Here is a 20,000-nt window from a genome sequence, read left to right as displayed (position 1 = left end):
TCCCCCTTGTGCTAATCAGGCTGTTGGCTGTTTGCTGCAAGGAGGTAAGTCAATAACTATAAATGCCTGTAGAATGTTATACAATACAATACAATAGCAGAGTTGGAAGGGACCTTGGAGGTCTTCTAGTCCAGCCCCCTGCCTAGGCAGGAAAACCTATACCGTTTCACAGACAAATGGCTATCCAGCAGAGAGATTGATGTTCAGAGTATTAGACTTATTTTTTAAAGACTGCTTTATTATTGTTCTAGACAACTTAACAAAACGAAGAAGCTTTTTGAAATAAACGCTTGATCTGAAGAGGCCCAGTGCTATTGTACCTTCTTTTCAACAGCAGAGAATAAAGTATACTTCCAGAAAGCCACATCAATTTTAACAGCATCTGTACAAGTATAGTGTGAAACGTAACACCACAAACAGTGTATATCTTCTGTACTGTTTGCTGTTTGTTGCAAGGAGGCAAAGTGCTGGGAGGCAGAGGCAGCATATGAGTGGTCTGTGGTAGTCTCTGAGCTTGTTTGTTTTCTTGCAGACGTTGTGAAGTTTCCAAGAGTTGGCCTAATTAATTTACGAGCCCCGAGACAAAGTTCCAAAAAACCCCATTCATTTATTATGACTAACATCTTGGCACAGACTTCTGGGTAGCCGAAACTAAATCCCACTTAGCGTTTCCAGACATTTTATTACCCTAACTAGGCCACAATACCCGTATGAAGAACAGTTGCAGGAACTGGGTGTCCCTAGTTTAATGAAAAGAAGAAGTAGGGGTGACATGATAGCAGTCTACCAGTATCTGAGGGGCGGCCCCAAAGAAGAGGGAGTCAAGTTATTCTCCAAACCAGGACAAGAAGCAAAGAATGGAAACTAATCAAGGAGAGAGCCAACCTAAAAATAATTTTCCTAAAAATTAGAACAATTCATCAGTGGAACCACTTGCCTCAAGAAGTTGTGGGTGCTTCAACACTGAAGGTTTTTAAGAAGAGACTGGACAACCAGTTGTCTGGAATGATATGGGGGTCTCCTGCTTGAACAAGGGGTTGGACTAGAAGACCTCCAAGGTCCCCTTTTATCTCTCTTATTTTGTTATTCAGGCCTTGATTTCCTACTAACTTAACTGAACTTTTAGCTTAATTGAACTGAACTTTTAATTGAACTTTTAATTTAACTTTAAACTTAACTTTTAATTGAACTTTTAACTGAACTTTCAATTGAACGTTTAACTGAACTTTTAATTGAACTTTTAACTGAACTTTTAACTGAACTTTTAATTTAACTTTTAACTTAACTTTTATGAACTTTTAATTGAACTTTTAACTGAACTTTTAACTGAACTTTTAACTGAACTTATAATTTAACTTTTAACTTAACTTTTAATTTAACTTTTAACTTAACGTTTATGAACTTTTAATTGAACTTTTAACTGAACTTTTAACTGAACTTTTAATTGAACTTTTAACTGAACTTTTAATAGAACTTTTAACTGAACTTTTAATTGAACTTTTAACTGAACTTTTAATTGAACTTTTGACTGAACTTTTAACTGAACGTTTAATTGAACTTTTAACTTAACTTTTAACTGGACTTTTAATTGAACTTTTAATTGAACTTTTAATTGAACTTTTAACTTAACTTTAAACTTAATTTGTAACTTAATTTAACATAGCTTAGCTTAATTTAACGTTAATCTGTTAAAAGATGCAATCAATATACTGGCTAAGAATTCCTCTAACCGAACAATTTTGGAAGCCGCTAGGTTGCCAGAGTGCAATCTTTTTTTTGCAACACCGCCTAGCATTTCTTTGGCATTTTCAAGGCTGATCCGCTGCCTCGAACTGACCTTTCTCTGCTTCCAATCCCTTCAGTTCTGTGGCCGAGGCCCTGAAGACAGGCGCCCCGGTGGAACCCGAATATTTCGAAGAGGTGACCTTATATTTCAGCGACATCGTGGGCTTCACCACCATCTCGGCCATGAGCGACCCCATTGAGGTGGTTGACCTGCTCAACGACCTGTACACCCTCTTCGACGCCATCATCGGCTCCCATGACGTGTATAAGGTGAAGGGAGATATCAGCCATCTTTTATGTTATGGGCGGAAGATAGTTTACGGATGAAGGCAAAACTTCATGTCCTGGGATACAGGGGGCGGTATTCACTTACTTTCCCTACCAGTTTGCACATGTGAGCGCATGTGAGGGCACGCTTTGCTCAAATGCGCCTCTGTCCACGCATGCATTCAGCCTTCCACGCATGCATTCAGCCTTCCACGCATGCATTCAGCCTCCCACGCATGCATTCAGCCTCCCACGCATGCATTCAGCCTCCCACGCATGCATTCAGCCTCCCACGCATGCATTCAGCCTCCCACGTATGCATTCAGCCTTCCACGCATGCATTCAGCCTTCCACGCATACGCTTAGGCTTGAAAACGTGCCTATAAAGGACGTCATAGAGCTGGGACGGGTCGACCCACAATTTACGCTATCGGTTCGGGGAAACCGTTCCGAAGCGGCTGAATACCACTTCTAATAATATTGCAGAGTCTAATCTGGGTCGGTCACCGGGATGGGAGGTTTTATCTTCCCAGCTTTCTGACTTGTGCTGGAGCCCATCCTCGGAGGAACTTCTCTCTGACAAATAAAGTATTCTGTGTGTGGCATTTGTATAAGGAGAAATTTCCCAACAGTGAGAACAATTAATCAGGAGAACGGCTACCCTCAGCTTTCAACTCATGGCTCAACGAGTTTCTAATGCAGTTTCTGGAAAGTCACTAATTCACCCCGGATTTTTTGCACCAAATGCCAACATCTGGGTTCATTCTGCATCTGCAGCATGATTGGACTGCAAATGCTCGATTCCTCCCTTCCTCGCTTCGCTTCCGGAGCTAAGCCAAGTGCCCCTTTCCCCGAGACCTTTTGGCCAGTGGTGAAATTCCATTTTTTTTACTTCCAGTTCTGTGGACGTGGCTTGGTGGGCGTGGCAGGGGAAGGATACTGCAAAATCTCCATTCCCTCCTCACTCCAGGGGAAGGATACTGCAAAATCCCCATTCCCTCCCCAATCCAGGGGAAGGATACTGCAAAATCCCCATTCCCTCCTCACTCCAGGGGAAGGATACTGCAAAATCCCCATTCCCTCCCCATTCCAGGGGAAGGATACTGCAAAATCCCCATTCCCTCCTCACTCCAGGGGAAGGATACTGCAAAATCCCCATTCCCTCCCCACTCCAGGGGAAGGAAACTGCAAAATCCCCACACCCTCGCCACTCCAGGGGAAGGATACTGCAAAATCCCCATTCCTTCCCCACTCCAGGGGAAGGATACTGCAAAATCCCCACGCCCTCCCCACTCCAGGGGAAGGATACTGCAAAATCCCCATTCCCTCCCCACTCCAGGGGAAGGATACTGCAAAATCCCCATTCCTTCCCCACTCCTGGGGCCAGCCAGAGGTGGTATTTGCCAGTTCTCCAAACTACTCAGAATTTCCACTACTGATTGTCCAGAACCGGTCAGAACCTGCTGAATTTCACCCCTTTTTTGGGCTGTTTTCACCGCTCCTCCTCTGATTGACAGGTGGAGACCATCGGCGATGCCTACATGGTGGCGTCCGGGCTGCCAAAACGGAACGGGAAACGGCACGCGGGCGAGATCGCCAACATGTCCCTCGATATCCTCAGTGCAGTGGGCACTTTCAAGATGCGTCATATGCCCGATGTCCCCGTCCGGATACGCATCGGCCTGCACTCCGGTAGGGCACGGCAAGGTTGAAGGGCGTCCCTTTTCGGTGGCTCCCTGCCTTCCCCTTCCTTAAAAATGGGACGTCATGCCGAATACTGGTTGGAACCCGCTCCTGACCTTTCAGAACTGAATTTGTCCGATATCCTTGACAGGGCCCTGTGTGGCTGGTGTGGTGGGACTGACGATGCCACGCTACTGTCTCTTCGGGGATACAGTCAACACTGCCTCGCGGATGGAGTCCACCGGCCTTCGTGAGTAATTCATCCTTGCGTTGTGGCAGTGGTGAAATCTAATTTTTAAAAAATTACTGGTTCTGATAGAAAGCCCCTACAGAGAGTGGTGAGGACAGCAGAGAAGATTATAGGAAGCTCGCTTCCCGTTATTCGGGATGCTGTTTATAAGCGCTGTGGGCTTAGAGGTTGAAGCCCTTAGAGACCCCACATACCCACTTTATGGTCTGTCCGTTGCTCCCCTCTGGGAGGGGGCTTCGGAGTATTTCTATCAGGACTCCTGATTGTGTATCAGCTTTGTTCCTTGTGTCGTCCGCCTGGTAAACTCACAATATTAGTTTTTCTCACCATTTACATGTGTATATCCAAACTAAACTATGTTCTCTCTCTGCACCATACAATATATGTGGGCATATACATAGTTTTGTATTTATTTATTTATTTCTTTATTCTGTCATGTTTATGTAGTTGGGGGTGCTGACCCCTGGGGAATTGTATGCAACGAATTTTCATTTTAATGTACTCCGATTAGCGTATATTCAAAATGACAACAAAATTATTCTACATTCTAGGTCTTACCTACCGTGTTTTCCCAAAAAATACAACATTATTTTCTTTTGCCCCCCCCAAAAATAAGCCCTTAGCCTTATTTCCGGGGAGGTCTTATTATTTTTGAGGTGCAGGAGGCGGCGAGCGTGGTCACCTCACGGCTGCTGCTGTGTTAAAATTTTTTGGGGGGGAGGGCTTATTTTCGGGGGAGGGCTTATTTCAGCGCATGCGCTCCAAAGCCCGATTGGGCTAATTATCCAGGGAGGTCTTATTTTCAGGGAAACAGAGTAGATTTCTCCCAGGCAAAAGTTCTGGGAAGATTCTTCTACTATAGGCAGCGAACAATGAAGTAGCTACTTTGAACACTTCTGTGACCGCCCAATTGAAGGCCTGTGTCAACTCACAAAGTTGCCATGGTGAGGAAAGGGGCATTCCACGCATACCTTCGGCTAGAGCTGGATCTCAGATTACCGCAGCAGGCTTGGAAGGGGTGCACCTCATTGGAGAATGTGATTTATGACACAGACTGAAGGGAGGGGAGGAACAGGGGTAGTAAACTTCAGCCATCATTCAAACGAGGGTCGGATCGGACTGCAATACGGTATTGCCGAAATGGTGTTCCTAATAAATGACTGGTTCTCTTTTGAGACTTGGCTCGAGGCTCATGAATCAATTAGGGCATCTTTGGGAAACCTGACAGACCGTCAGATCTAACCTCATTTGAATGATGGCTGAACTCTACCCTTATTCCTTCTTTTAATGCTTTGCTGATCCACCTCGTACCACCCTGGCAGTTGGGGTTTTCCCCCAAAAAACCCGTCGAGGTTGGTTTGGTTTGTGGGGGCGCTTCAAACTCGGTGTGTTTTTCCACGCGTCGCTGTTGTGTCGTTTTTGCAGCTTATCGAATCCACGTCAACCTGCGGACGGTGGAGATCCTGCAGGCCCTCAAAGAAGGGTACAAGCTCGACTTACGGGGGAAAACGGAGTTGAAGGTATCGCAAAATTGTATTCGGAAATTAAGCCATAGCTCGGGCAGAGAAAGTGAAAGAGAGAGAGTGAGAAAAAAGATGAGTTGCAAAATTGCAAAGGAACATATTGTGTTATCAGACCCAAACACAAAAGCAAGCAGCTAAGACAGCGATGGCGAAGCTTTTCAGCACCAAGTGCTGAAACTGGAACATGTATGCGTGATTGCTGGAAACCTGAAGGGCATCTATCCGGTGCGGGCATACCTGTTTTTGTTTGGCATTTTTGCCCATTTTTGGTGGTGGTGGGGAGCAATTTCGGGTTGTTTTTAAGGCCGTTTTCAGGTCGTTTTTAAGGCCGTTGTAACCCTGGGCTACAAATGTCTTCTTCTACTGGTTAGTTATGTCCAATCCATCGCAACCCCATGGACAATGTTCCTCCATGCCTTCCTGTCCTCTACCATCCTCTGGAGTCCATTGAAGCTCACGTCAACTGCTTCACGGACTCCATCCAGCCACCTCCTTCTCTGTCGTCCCCTTCTTCTTCTGCCCTCCATCGTTCCCAGCATGAGGCTCTTCTCCAAGGAGTCCTTCTTTCTCATTAGGTGGCCAAAACATTTGAGTTTCCTCTTCAGGATCTGGCCTTCTAAAGAGCAGTCCGGCTTGATCTCCTCTAGGACTGACCGGTTGGATGGCCTTGCAGTCCAAGGGACTCAATGCAGGAGTCTTCTCCAGCACCAGAGTTCAAAGGCCTCCATTCTTTGGCGCTCAGCCTTCCTTAGGGTCCAACTTTCACAGCCATCGCAAAAAGGAACGAAAAAAAATTAAGGAAAGGGCCTGCAAATCCGTGGGCAAACTTTTGAGAAATGACTAATTTTACTTTGATCTGATGCATCTCACTTCCTCTTTAGGGAAAAGGCACGGAAGATACTTACTGGCTCATCGGTCGCGACGGCTTTACCAAACCTATTCCTACTCCCCCAGACCTGAAGCCGGGGTAAGAGGGCACCGCCTTTGGCACAGGATGTTGTTTCCCCAGGGCTAAACTCACGGCTTTCTTGAAATGTTCTCTGGAATCAGGGGTCTCCAATTTTGACAACTTTAAGACTGGTGGACTTCAACTCCCAGAATTCCCCAGCCAGCCACGTAGGGTAACTTTCTTAATAGATGGTGGGTATGCAGTAAGTGTAATATATCTTGACTTCAACAAAGTGGGGGGAAAAGGAGATGGCTGGGGAATTCTGGAAGTTCAAGTCCACACGTCTTAAATCAGGAGTGTCTAATTTTGGCAATTTTAAGACGTGTGGACTTCAACTCCCAGAATTCCCCAGCCAGCCACGTAGGGTAACTTTCTTAGTAGATGGTGGGTATGCAGTAAACGTAATATATCTTCACTTCAGCAAAGTGGGGAAAAAGAAGATGGCTGAGGAATTCTGGGAGTTGAAGTCTACCAGGCTTAAATTTTGGAGACCCCTGCTCTAGAAGGTTTCGCCCTCCAAGCCCTTCCCCAGCCTGCTCCTGCTTCTTTCTGGCCCAGGCCTTCCGTGAGTTTCCTCTTTTTTCCTTCAGGGCGAGCAGCCACGGAATCAGCATGGATGAAATTCCTCTGGATCGGAAGGAGAAGTTACAGAAAGCTCGTCCGGGACACAAAATGTAACCTGGGAAGGAGACCGTTGCATGAAGCCAGTTGGGATGGAGGTGAGACCAGGATGGGATCAACGTTGAACTGGCTGCATTCGTTAGTCCTTGCTTCAAAATGAAGCAAAGTGTCATGAAGTCTCTATATTGTTACGTTACGTTACATTATTTATATATGTTAAAATGGCTCTCTGTGTGTGTGTGTGAGAGAGTGTGTGTGTGTTCCAGCATAACTCTGGAACGCCTCGAGCAATCTCAACTAAACTTGGTACTTACTCTCTGGAAATTGTAAGGGGGTAAGACACCCCAAAAAACCCTCGGGGTGTGTGTTCTGTTAAGATACAGCCTGTTGTGCCTTCAAATGGCTTCTACCGTACTGCTGTAAAATGAATTATACTGTGCAGAGCAGTGAAGTTGCCATGGTGACAGCTCCACGGTACTCTACAAGGGAACTCCCTCTGGTCAGGGGGGAAAATCCAACGTTAGAAATTATGTTTGGTCTGGATATTTTGCCCCCTATAAATAAATATGTGGGCAATGCCAGGTTATCAGCTTCCATGATTATTCTCTTGTGGAGGTGTTCTGTTTTGGAGATTAACCTGGCTCCTTCAAAGTTGATTTCATATCCTGTAGCTTTAAGGCCTGTAGCTTTAAGGCTTTAAGCAAATCAACTTTGAAGGAGCCAGGTTAATCTCCAAAACAGAACACCTCCACAAGAGAATAATCATGGAAGCCATCGAAATAGAGAAACACCCCCACAGCATGAACAAACGTGATGATACCTCCCGCCTACCAAACATCTGGAAACCAGCCCTAGCCAACAAGCGAACACCACCCACCACCCAAGCCGTTACAATACAAAACAACAATGCACACGCAGCCTGCACCAATCAGCACCAATCTACCAATCATGATACAACCACACAACCAATCATTCCACTTACTGAAACAAAGCCAGCACCCCATCCCCCTCCCACCAAGACTTACAGAAAGACGGCAGCTCCATTCCCATTTTAAGCCCACATTTTGAGCCCACGCTTGAAGATGGCAGGTGTGATCCTGCCGAAACGTTGCAAAGACAATCTCAACTTTACACGGGAAAAGACCCGAATACAACAAAACCAGCATACCTACATCCGTGAAAATCTACGAAAACATATATATATATATATATATATATATATATATATATATATATGTATGTATGTATGTATGTATGTATGTATGTATGTATATGTGTGTGTGTGTGTGTGTTGTATTTGTACTGATAAATAAATAAAGGGAGACTAGTATAGATCTATTTCGATCTATACTAGTTTATATATTATATATAACTCTTATATATAACTCTTCATTGCTCTTCTTTAACCAGGTCAACCAACTCTCAGGAGTTTTCTGCTGAAGGCCTCTGGGCAAGAGGATGAATCCACACCTGAGCAGGGAACCATCCCATAATAATCCAAAGGGATGCATCCTTTCCCATCCGTATCTTCTGCTACTTTCGAACTTCTAGTCTGTGTGATGGGACTTCGGCTGTGTCTTGGACTTCTTACTCACCATGGTGACAAACGGTGAGACGCACACTGTGGGATCTCAGCCAACTTGATCCTCCTCATTTGAAGTCTTTAGAGCAGAGCCAAGGAACATGGTGGGACTTTGGCCAAGCCAGGAATGGCAGTCGTTCTTGACTTCCCATTGGTCTGGCTTTTGGTGAAGATGGACATCGGGATTCCATAATATCGTTAATTATTTCCGTAGCAAAGAGATCAAGTGGAGAGAAAGGCCTAAAACCAAAATGGAAGACAATGATTTCAGAGAAATCGTGGTGAGATAATCCAGCTGGGACTGGTCTTGGAGGGCTTTGTGGACACAACCCAAGGCAACAGAAGGAGAGCTTCAAGAAGAGCTTGTTGATTGTCTTCTGATTTTCTAGAAGAAACCAAATCCATGCAGAGGTGAAGCTGGGATGGAGACTGTACGGCGAATGAGACAATATTCGTGGACACCAATGACGTTTGGACTTCCGACGGCCAACCGTTAGATATCGGCGTTCCCTCAAAAGAATATTTGTGACAATTTATATACAAAAAGGGCTTTTTCTTAAAGAATTTGTTTTCTCTTCTGATCCAGGAGTCTGAATTTAATTTAATTTATCTCCACCTCAAAAGCAGCGATAGAGAGGACAATATAAAGTAGAGAAGTAGAGAATTTGGACCAGGCCCAACTGCTCTACAATCCAAGAACGTTCGTTTTAGCTATTTTGAGGAGAAATTGTGTTAAATCTTGTGTATTTTTTTAAAAAAAAATCCACTTGAGGATGAGAGACAAGGATGAATTTGGGGATCCGAATTTGGGGAAATGGGTTGCCTCAAAACTTCCTTCTGGAAAAATAATGGTGTTTAAATATAGCATTTTGAAGTAACTAATCATTGTTTGCAGTGTTTCTTCATTTTGGTCACGTTAAGCCATGTGGACTTCAACTCCCAGAATTCCCCCAGCCAGCCTGGGGGGATTCTGGGAGTTGAAGTCCACAAAACTTCAACCACAAAACTTGGTTGTATACCAAACCAAGGAAGCTTTACAAAGGCATCGGGTCTTTCCCAAAATTTCCCAAGCCGACTTTGAATTTTTCAATTCTGTAATCCAGTTCTCGCAGTGGTTTTCGAACTCGTCACTTTCACGATGTCTGGATTTCAACTCCCAGAATTCCCCACTGGCTGTGAGAGTAGGGAAGACCATTCTGTCATCCCAGAGGATGAAAAACAGAATGTGATCTTTAGCTAAAACGCTACAAAATGACCTGAAATTTAATTATTCGGAGTCTCCCGATTGGGCCCATCGTTTCAACGTTACGGCTAAATTAATTCTGCGTCCGAATTTTAACGTTCGCTCTATTGGCATTTAAATATAAAGATACAGAGATATAAGATTATATTTTCTTGACGGGGAAAAGGAGCTTAGTGAATATTTTGCTAATGGAAACCCCTATTTTTCTATTGTCCCCCTGCCCAAAATCCAGATCTCGAATATTGTCCCGCGGGCAAAAAATGTTCATTTTCATAAACGTCATTTATGGTCCAGGGGTCAGCAACCGGCGCCCTCCGGAGCCACATGTGGCTCTTCCATCCCTCTCCTGCGGCTCCCTGTCCCTCGAAATAATGTGTCATAACCGCTAAGGTGCGACACCCGCTGGCAGGTGATTTATTGAGCTTTTCGAACAACGGGTCGTTTTTGTGTGTGACTCCCGGTGTTTTCTTTTCGGTGGGGAACGGATCCCAATGGTTCTTTTGAGTATTTAAGATTGACGACCCCTCGTTTTGGTCTGTTTGATTGATTTTAAAATATATATTTTGCAAAACTGTCGGGCTGCCGTTGTGATTGCTTTCAGTTGGAGGGGATAAAACGGATCACGAGAGGATTCGGGGTGAGGCTAAAGGGAAGGGAGGGGTAAGTGTGTGAAGTTGTCCGCGAGAAGTCCTATGGATTGTGTGGAGGTCCTACTAGACACGTGCCAACTGGTAACACCAAAAAGTGGACACCCCCCACCCCCAATGCTTGACCTTCCATACTTTGGAAGCCCAACCGTTCAGAATTCTGGCAAGAGACACCAAAGACGCGAACAACATCCACCTAGTGTGCAAACGAGACAACCAACAAATCAAAACGAGAACACAAAGACTGAAATATCTGCCCCCCCCTCCAGCAATCAACCCCCAGATCAGCATAGATTAATTCCCTGATTAACAATCGAAGGGTTGCCCAACAAGCCAACAGTAAACAGCCTGACCAAAGAACCTCTAAGATCGCTCCCGCCAACATTGACAAGGCCAGCCACTAGAATATAAATTAAGAGCAAATGTCATTCCTTGGCCCTGATGATGTTACCTAGTTGGGTCGTGAAATGTCTGCAAGAAACCAACCAAGGTCAGAGAGCACCAAGGACCCCTCAGTCCTTTTCTTCTTCTTCTTCTTCTTCTTCTTCTTCTTCTTCTTCTTCTTCTTCTTCTTCTTCTTCTTCTTCTTCTTCTTCTTCTTCTTCTTCTTCTTCTTCTTCTTCTTCTCCTCCTCCTCCTCCTCCTCCTCCTCCTCCTCCTCCTCCTCCTCCTCCTCTTCCTTCCAAACCCCACTCCCTTCTAGCACTGATAATGTTACCTAGTTGGGTCATGAAACATCTGCAAGAAAACCACGAAGCTCAGAGAGCATCAATGACCTCACATTCCTATTCCTCCTTCTCCTCCTCCTCCTTCTCCTCCTTCTCCTCCTTTTCTCTGTCTTTAAATCTTCCCTTCTGGCACTGATGATGTTATCTGGTGGGGTCATGAAACGTCTGCAAGAAAACCACCAAACTCAGAGAGCATCGATAACCTCACATTCTTATTCCTCCTCCTCCTCCTCCTCCTCCTCCTCCTCCTCCTCCTCCTCCTCCTCCTCCTCCTCCTCCTCCCTTTTTTCCACCTTCTCCTCCTCTAGCACTGATAGTGTTACCTAATTGGGTCATGAAATGTCTGTAGGAAGACAACTAAGCTCTGAGGACACCAAGGGCCCACAATCCCCCCAACACCTCCGGCAACCCCTTTCTACATAGCACTGATGATATTACCCAGTTTAGTAATGAAACATCTGCAAAAAACCCACCAAGCATCAAAACATGAGACATCTCTTCATTCCACCCAGCTTCCTGTAGGCGAGAAACTGTTTCCCAGTGTAATAAAACCAGCTACAGGTGTAGGGAAAAACGGGAAGGAGAACAGGAAATCTGCTCCAGATAACATCGAAACGGGAACCGGCCACACACACGTTATTTTCCAGACCTTTGAAGGCAGATCCTTCAGCATCCCTGCAATATCTCCAAATTGTCTCTTCGGTGGTCAAATGCCTAGACGGGACTTCCCACTGGATTTTTGTGGTTTCGACATGTCCTTTAAGAGGGTGCCATATGGGGACGGGAGGGGATTTGGAGGAGCCCCCTCCCTTCTCCTCCAACGAGCTGCCCTTGTCACCCGTGCAAATGTAGTTCCTCTTTCTTTAGCCTTTGCGTAACTGTCACTCAAGATAACGTCGATCTGACAGTCAGTTATTATTTCTGGGATGGGAGGGGAGCTTTACAGGGTGGTGGGGTGGGGCTGGGCTGGGAGAACGATAGTCTTATAAGCAGGGAAACTCTTGACACGTTTCATAGTCTCCATCCTTGGGAGGGGGACGGGACAGAAGGCCATCCTGCAAGAAGGCCGATCTCCATCATGGCCGCGTACAAGGTGCGAGTTGCGACGGGCAACGCTTGCGATTTGGGCACCTTTGATTCAACTTCTGTCACCTTGGTGGGCACCGAAGGCGAGAGTCCGAAAACCACGCTGGGCACCCGGAGTCCTAGTTTCCGCGGAGACATGGTGGGTTGATGGATCCGATCGTAGATGCCTTCAAAAGTTGAGATCTGCTCACTTTTTACCTCGTGTGTGTGTGTGTGCAGGGAGAGAGGGGGGGGCAGGAGGAGGGAGGGAAGGAGGGAGGGAGGGAGGGAGAGAGAGATGCTATGGGCTTCGGCAATTAGAAACAATTAACAATTAATAAGGGGAACAACTTGCCTCCAGAAGTTGTGAATGCTCTGACATGGGAAGTTTTTAAGAAGAGATTAGACAAGCATTTGTCTGAAGCGGTGTAGGGTTTCCTGCTTGAACGGCGGGCGGAGAGGGGGTTGGACTAGAAGACCTCCAAGGTCCCTTCTAACTCTGTTATTCTCTTCTAAATTCTATTCTATTCTATTCCTCTACCCTATTCTATTCTAAATTCTATTCTATTCTATTCTAAATTCTATTCTAAATTCTATTGCATTCTAAATTCTATTCTATCCTATTCCTCTACCCTATTCTATTCTAAATTCTATTCTAAATTCTATTCTATTCTATTCTAAATTCTATTCTAAATTCTATTGCATTCTAAATTCTATTCTAAATTCTACCCCATTCTAATCTAAATTTTATTCTAAATTCTATTCTATTCTAAATTCTATTCTAAATTCTATTCTAAATTCTATTCTAAATTCTATTCTAAATTCTATTCTAAATTCTATTCTAAATTCTATTCTAAATTCTATTCTAAATTCTATTCTATTCTCTACTCTACTTCACTCTACTCTATTGGACTCGACTCAACTCCACTCCGCTCCTCTACTCTTCTGTCCTGTCCTGTCCTATTCCTTGCAACAGGACTCAATTTTGAGGCACCAAGAGACCCAATATCCTCCCCGTGTTAAACTCGCAAGCCTCTATATGCTCACTTTGGAGTAAACTCAACTCCATGGAACTCGATTGCAAAAAATGACTCTGTGATTCTGTTTCCCAACCTTGGGGACTTAAAACCCCAGACTTTGCTGTCTGGAGAAGTTGGACTAGAAGATCTCCAAGGTCCCTTCCAACTCTGTTTATTGTAAAAGTAGGAGAATTCTGGGAGTTGAAATCCACACTTCATTCCCAAAGTTCATTTCTCCTCAGTTCCAGGGGTGAGGATTCAGTCGGTTTGTACCGGTTTGGGTGAACTGGTTTGCTTTGACGATCAGATGGGCCCAATTGCGCTTTACTTACCTATATCCTCTGAGCTGATTAGCGTGGAAGAGCAGATTGTTGCGCCTCAGCTGGGTTTCTCCCCAAGAAGTAATGTGGAAGGTAACTTTTGGTAAAACTGTGCAGCGTGAAACACCTGATCACTGAACTGGTGGTTAAACCGACAGGATCCCACCCCTGCTCCTCACCAGAGCCAAAATCGGTCGTTCCCCACCATCCGATTTCTCCAAGCTTAGCAGAGAATGGAAGGGTGAATAGAACTGGCGGGAAGGTCGCCTACAGAACCTGTTGAGGTTCCTCAGACTCATGAAACCTTCTTTTATTTCCCATGGCGCCTTTCCGGATGTGTCTGTCGACGGCAGGAGACCGAATACGAAATCACTTGTGAACGTCACCTGGGGGAGATCGTTCTCCTCCGTCTCCAGAAAGAGGTTTTGAGGGACGATAAACCGGACCGCTGGTATTGCGATTTTGTCACGGTGATGTCGGCTGAAGAGGTGACCTACAACTTCCCTTGCTACCAGTGGATAGAGGACTCCTGGCCACTAGAGCTCAGAGAAGGAACTGGTAAGTAGGTCTACTCAAGGGGGAAAAAGATAAATTGTGGTTTTCTGGTTCCACTCATCAAAGGTAATCCTCGCATTACAACCGCCATTGAGCCCAACACTTCTGTTGCTAAACAAGACATTTTGTTCAGTGAGTTCAGCTCCATTTTATGACCTTTCTTGTCTGGATTCTCTAAGCGAATCTTGTCAGGGTAATGATTTAAGTGCTACGATGATGTAATGCTGGGAATGAGTCAGCAAGGTTTTTGGGCTGATATCACTTTAAGAGCCTGTAATAAGAAGAGGCCCTGTTGGGGTGTATCTCTCTCTCCATATGTGCTTCCCTGCTGTAATTGCTGATTGCTGATTGTTTGAGGTCTGACTAAAGTACTTGTATGTATATATTCTTTATAGATAAAACCACTATTTAAATTTTGAACCTCTGTTTACTGTATTTGCTCCTGGGTTGTCCGACATAGTCACACTGTGCATACCCTGACAGAATCCCTGCAGTTACCATATTTTTCAGAGTATAAGATGCACAGGAGTATAAGACGCACCAACATTTTGAAGAGGCAAATTTTAAAAAAAGTTTTTTTACTCTGCAGATTTCCCAAAACTGGGCCGCATTTTGTCAAAAAAAGGACATGCATAGCCTTTAGGAATTTTGTAGAGTGCTGCTGGGGGTCTGGGGGGGGGAATGAGCAAAAATTGAGCCGTTTTTCACTCATTTTTGCCCTCCCCAGCCCCCAGGAGCATTCTGGGAGCCTCCTAAAGGCTATGCATGGCCATTTTTGCAAAGGGGGCAGGGTTTCAGGAGGCCAAAAATGCTGTATTCAGTGTATAAGATGCATCAGGATTTTCACCCTCTTTTTTGAGGGAAAAAAGGTGCTTCTTATACTCCGAAAAATACGGTAAGTTCATAACATGGTTAAGTGGATCTGGCTTTCCCATTGCTTTCAGAAGGACACAAAAGGGGATCACAGGACCCCGGGACACTGCGACCATCACTAATAGTTGCCAAGCATCTGTATTTGGATCGCGTGACCATAGAGATGCTGGTCGTAAGTGTGAAAAATTGATCCTAAGTTGTACGTTGAGGATTTATCTGCACTGCAAATTTATCGAGCTCCCAACGGACAGTGTTCTTAGAAAAGATCACCCAGTGAATTTCACTAGTTAGGATCTCCAGGATCTACTTTGAGGGATCTCATGAGGAGGCAGCTGGTTCCTCTGGCTAACTTCCAACTTGGTTACTCTCCCCGCAGCGAAGACACCAGCCATGGATTCTCGGCCAAGGTTGCAACAACATCGGAAAGAAGAACTTCAGCAGAGACAGGATATCTACCGGTGGGTGCAATTTAAGGACAATTCAGGCAATTCTCGACTTACGACTTTGGGGCCATTGAGCCCCAAATTAATGTCGCTCAGTGAGACATTTCTGAAGTGAGTTTTGTCCCATTTTACGACCTTTCTCGCCACGTTTGTTAAGCGAATCGCTACATCCGCTTCATTTAATGAATTGCTCATCGCTAAATTAGTCACTTGGTCATTAAGTGAATCCAACTTCCCCCTTGACTTTGCTTGTCGGAAGGTCGCAAAAGGGAATCATGCCTCTCCGGGTTCACTGTGACCGTCATAAGTATGAATCAGTGGCCATGCAACTGAAATTTGATCACATATTCATGGGAATGCTCCAAAGGTGGTAAGTGTGAAAAATGGTCATAAGTCCCTTTTTTTCAGTGCCCTTGTAACTCCGAGTGGTCCCTAAGCGAGCTGTTGTAAGTTGAGGACTGCCTGTGTCCTTTTCTGTTTGTTGGTTTTAGGGTTGTGTGTGTGTGTGTGTTGGCCAAGAATGATCCCTTTCTCATTGTGGTACAGTTGTTTTTTTGATGTTGCTCACCAAAAACCCTAACAGCTGACACAAGAGGAGAACTATTCCAAAAAACGGCTTTTTAAGGAAAGAAATGGCAGAATAAGCTCAGAAAAATCTCCTGTGAAATGTTAGGGCAATTCTACAGAGAGGCGTCAAACAAACACACACACAAAAAACCCCCCAAACGCCACGATTCTGCCGTCAAAGGCCACGTTTTCAAAAAGGGGCGGGGCAATACGGCCACCATCTTGACTTTTTTGCCCTACTCCTTGGGATCTTCCGGTTCTCCACACCACTAACCTTGGCTGCTTTAGGTGGAAAGAGTTTGCTCCGGGAGTGCCGTATTGTCTAGACGTCAACTCGTTTGAGGAGCTGGAGACCAATGTCAAATTCTCCTGCATCAAAGCGGCCATCTTCCATGAAAACGCCAAACGCAAGTAGGTTTCGCGACGGGACGGGAAAGACTCTGGCTCGTTTGCGAGGCGGAATGAACTTTATTTTTTTTATGAAACAAACTTTTTTAAAAAAACTTTTGTTACAGAGTTTAACCTCTTTTATGAATGAAGTGTTGTCTGGGTTTCCTCCCTTTACAGCTTCTCCGATTTCTTTCTGTATTTTCCCACTTAATTTTAATTTCTTCTGTAAACAATATCGTTATTTGCCCCTCCACGTTAATCAAATTCAACGTATCATTTCCATCCATTATTCTGTTTTACTATCGCTAACATATATCCCAGCGGTGGGTTCCTCTCCCCGTCGCTACCGGTACGCTGCTCACAGGGACTGTTCACGTATGCAAACTCCACCGCCCCTGGGACACCTGGCTGCTTGTCGGAGGTCGTGCAGGCGCCGGACGCTGTGTCCGAGTGTGCAATTGGCCGGTTGCTTTAAAAACAGGTATTGAACGCGGGCTGGTGGGTGGGCCAAACCAGCCACCATTCCGGTACACTGTCAGCTGCTCCTGGTTACTACCGGTCCATCCGTCCTGGTCTGTCCCAGTCCGTCCTGGTCCGTCCTGGTCTGTATCGGTCTGTACCAGTCCGTACCGGTCCATACCGGTCCGTCCTGGTCTGTATCAGTCCGTACCAGTCGGGATCGGTCCGTACCAGTCTGTATCGGTCCATACTGGTCTGTACCGGTCCATACCGATCCGTCCTGGTCTGTATCAGTCCGTACCAGTCGGGATCGGTCCGTCCTGGTCTGTATCGGTCCATACCAGTCGGGATCGGTCCATCCTGGTCTGTATCGGTTCGTACCAGTCCGTATTGGTCCGTAACAGTCTGTATCAGTCCATACCGGTCTGTACCGGTCTGTACTGGTCCATACCGGTCCCTCCTGGTCTGTATCACTCCATACCAGTCCGTATCGGTCCATACCGATCCGTCCTGGTCTGTATCGGTCCGTACCGGTCCGTACCTGCCGGACCCCACCACTGCTCTATCCTCAAATTAAATTTTATATAGTAAACATTTCACTTAGTCAATTATCCACAATTAATGGTATTAATCGATTTCACTCACGTCATATTCTCTATATTATTTCATTCTATTCTCCTAGTATCTCCTTTTCCTTCTTTCCTTCTTTCCACCATTTTCTCTTAATCTCTCAGGAACTCCACTTCTTTCATAGTCTCTTCTTTCCATCCATTCGCCTAGCTTTTTCTTTGTCTTTCTTGTTGTCGTTTCTGTATTTTTCCTTCCCAATCTTTTTTCTCCCTTTTAATTCTATTGTTTTAGTCACTTTCCCCAGTTCCCCCCCCCTCAGTCTTTGCCCATGATTCCCACCTTTGCTGTTTCATTTCCCCTTCTTGGAGGCCACTTCCCCCTTGCCTCCTTTTGATGGGTCATTGTAAATCCCAATACAATCATCTGTGTATTTTTCTTTTTCAAACTCTTTTTCTTCTGGAGTATCTTCTTGTTCTTCATTCAGTCCCTTTTCTATCTCCTTTTCTCCTCCCCCTCGTTCTAAGTGTTCCCTCTGCATTTCCACTTATTCTCTACCCTTTAGCGTTTCACGTGCATTTTTTTAACACATCAAGAAGTTCATTATACATGAACTACTTAGTTATACATCCAAACTACCGTATTTTTCGGAGTATAAGATGCACCTTTTTCCCCTCAAAAAGAGGCTGAAAATCTGGGTACGTCTTATACACTGAATGCAGCATTTTTTGCCTCCTGAAACAGCTGTGCATAGCCTTTAGGAGGCTTTCAGACAGCTCTAGGGGCTATGGAGGGCAGAAATGAGCAAACATTGGCCCGTTCTTTGCTCAATTTTGCCCCCCCCCAGCCCCCAGGAGAAATCTATAAGCTTCCTAATGCTCTTTTTTTTTTTTACAAAGAACAGGCCTGTTTTTGCAAAAAAAATGGAGCATTTTTTGCTTGTTTTTGCCCCCCCCCCCCCCCCAGGAACGCTACAAGTCTCCTAAAGGCTATTCATGCCCTTTTCTTGGAAAAAAAATGGGCCTATTTTTGCAAAAAATGGGCCATTTTTGGGAGGTTTGCAGAATGCAAATTTTTTTTTTTAATTTGCCTCTTCGAAACCTTCATGCGTCTTATACTCCGGTGCGTCTTATAGTCCGAAAAATACGATACTCATTATACATCCAAAAATCCCAAAAATGATCTTTATTTTTAAACGGCGGCCTTGTGAAATGATTGTCTTGTCTTGTCAGTTTGGGGGGGGGGGCACCAAAAACCCTTGGTCTGATCTTTAGGGGTATCCCTAGAAGAGAATATTTGTAGTGCAGGGTTGAACGGTGGGGTCTTTGGTGGTCTCCGAGCTTGGGGGAGGGGTGTTCCTTTCATGACCCAGCTAGGGAATGTCGTCCGTGCTAGGAGCGGCTGGGGTTTGCAGGGAGGAGGAGGAGGAGGAGGAAGATGTGGAATCCTTGGTGATCTCTGAGCTTTGTTGTTTCCCTGAAGTCATTTCATGAGCAGATATGATATTCGGTTCGGACAGTTCAGACTGCTTCATCTGAACTGGTTGCTGAAATTGTGGGTGGGCCTCTGTGCTGGAGGCATTTGTGGAAGGGGCGTGTGCAAGAAAAGCACGTGCACGGAAAGGGGGGGCATGCGCTTGCGAACCAGTGGTAACAAAATGTGAAACCCAACACACTGTTCATGACCCAACTAGGAAACATCATCAGTAATAGAAGGGAGTGGGCTTTGCAAGGAGGAAGAGGAGGAGGAGGAGGAGGAAGAGAAGGAGGAGGAGGAGGAGGAGGAGGAGGAGGAGGAGGAGGAGGAGGAGGAGGAGGAGGAGGAGGAGGAGGACAATGACTCCAGGGCTCTTAGCGGTCTCTAAACTTGGTAGTTTCTCTGCAGACGTTTCATGACCCAACTAGGTAACATCATCAGTGCTAGAAGGGAGGGTTACAAAGGAGGAGGAGGACGATGACTCCAGGGCTCTTAGCGGTCTCTAAACTTGGTAGTTTCTCTGCAGATGTTTCATGACCCAACTAGGAAATATCATCAGTACTAGAAGGTAGTGGGGTTTGCAAGGAGGAGGAGGAGGAGGAGGAGGAGGAGGAGGAGGAGGAGGAGGAGGAGGAGGAGGAGGAGAATGACTCCAGGGCTCTTAGTGGTCTCTAAACTAGGTGGTTTCTCTGCAGACATTTCATGACCCAACTACGTAACATCATCAGTGCTACAAGGGAGTAGGGTTTGTAAGGAGGAGGAAGGGAAGGAGGAGGAGGAAGTTTGTGGGTTTTTTTGTGTGCTCTCTGAGCTTGATGGTTTTCTTGCAGATATTTCATGACCCAACTAGGGAACATCAGTGCTAGAAAAGTTTGGGGTTTGTGGAAAGATGGGAGATGGAGGTGGGAGGAGGAGGAGGAAGAGGAGGGGGAGGGGGAAGAGGACGATGACTGTGGGGTCCTTGGTTGCTCTCCCAGCTACCTTGTTT

General features: G+C 45.5%; 2 protein-coding genes across 2 annotated transcripts in view; both read left to right on the top strand.

Annotated features, from left to right (window-relative positions):
- Window positions 1-9,457, top strand: part of LOC309400639 (retinal guanylyl cyclase 1-like) — a gene marked incomplete at its 5' end in the record, with an annotated part of 33,671 nt that extends 24,214 nt beyond the window's left edge. Inside the window, 7 exons of the mRNA XM_081969199.1 lie at window positions 1,863-2,055; window positions 3,570-3,744; window positions 3,887-3,985; window positions 5,411-5,505; window positions 6,390-6,475; window positions 7,048-7,176; window positions 8,489-9,457. Coding sequence (XP_081825325.1) covers window positions 1,863-2,055; window positions 3,570-3,744; window positions 3,887-3,985; window positions 5,411-5,505; window positions 6,390-6,475; window positions 7,048-7,135 — 736 coding nt within the window. The 3' untranslated portion in view covers window positions 7,136-7,176; window positions 8,489-9,457. The remainder of the gene's footprint in view (window positions 1-1,862; window positions 2,056-3,569; window positions 3,745-3,886; window positions 3,986-5,410; window positions 5,506-6,389; window positions 6,476-7,047; window positions 7,177-8,488) is intronic.
- A 2,870-nt stretch (window positions 9,458-12,327) lies between these two features.
- LOC309400884 (polyunsaturated fatty acid lipoxygenase ALOX15B-like) overlaps window positions 12,328-20,000 on the top strand; it is a 19,061-nt gene continuing 11,388 nt past the window's right edge. Inside the window, exons 1-4 of the mRNA XM_081969604.1 lie at window positions 12,328-12,503; window positions 14,036-14,240; window positions 15,487-15,568; window positions 16,409-16,531. Coding sequence (XP_081825730.1) covers window positions 12,357-12,503; window positions 14,036-14,240; window positions 15,487-15,568; window positions 16,409-16,531 — 557 coding nt within the window. The 5' untranslated portion in view covers window positions 12,328-12,356. The remainder of the gene's footprint in view (window positions 12,504-14,035; window positions 14,241-15,486; window positions 15,569-16,408; window positions 16,532-20,000) is intronic.

This window comes from Natrix helvetica (genome assembly GCF_964273705.1).
Source record: "Natrix helvetica genome assembly, chromosome: W".
Taxonomy (NCBI): Eukaryota; Metazoa; Chordata; class Lepidosauria; order Squamata; family Natricidae; genus Natrix; species Natrix helvetica.
Note: the sequence above shows the minus strand (reverse complement) of the source record. Positions and strands in the feature narration are given on the sequence as shown.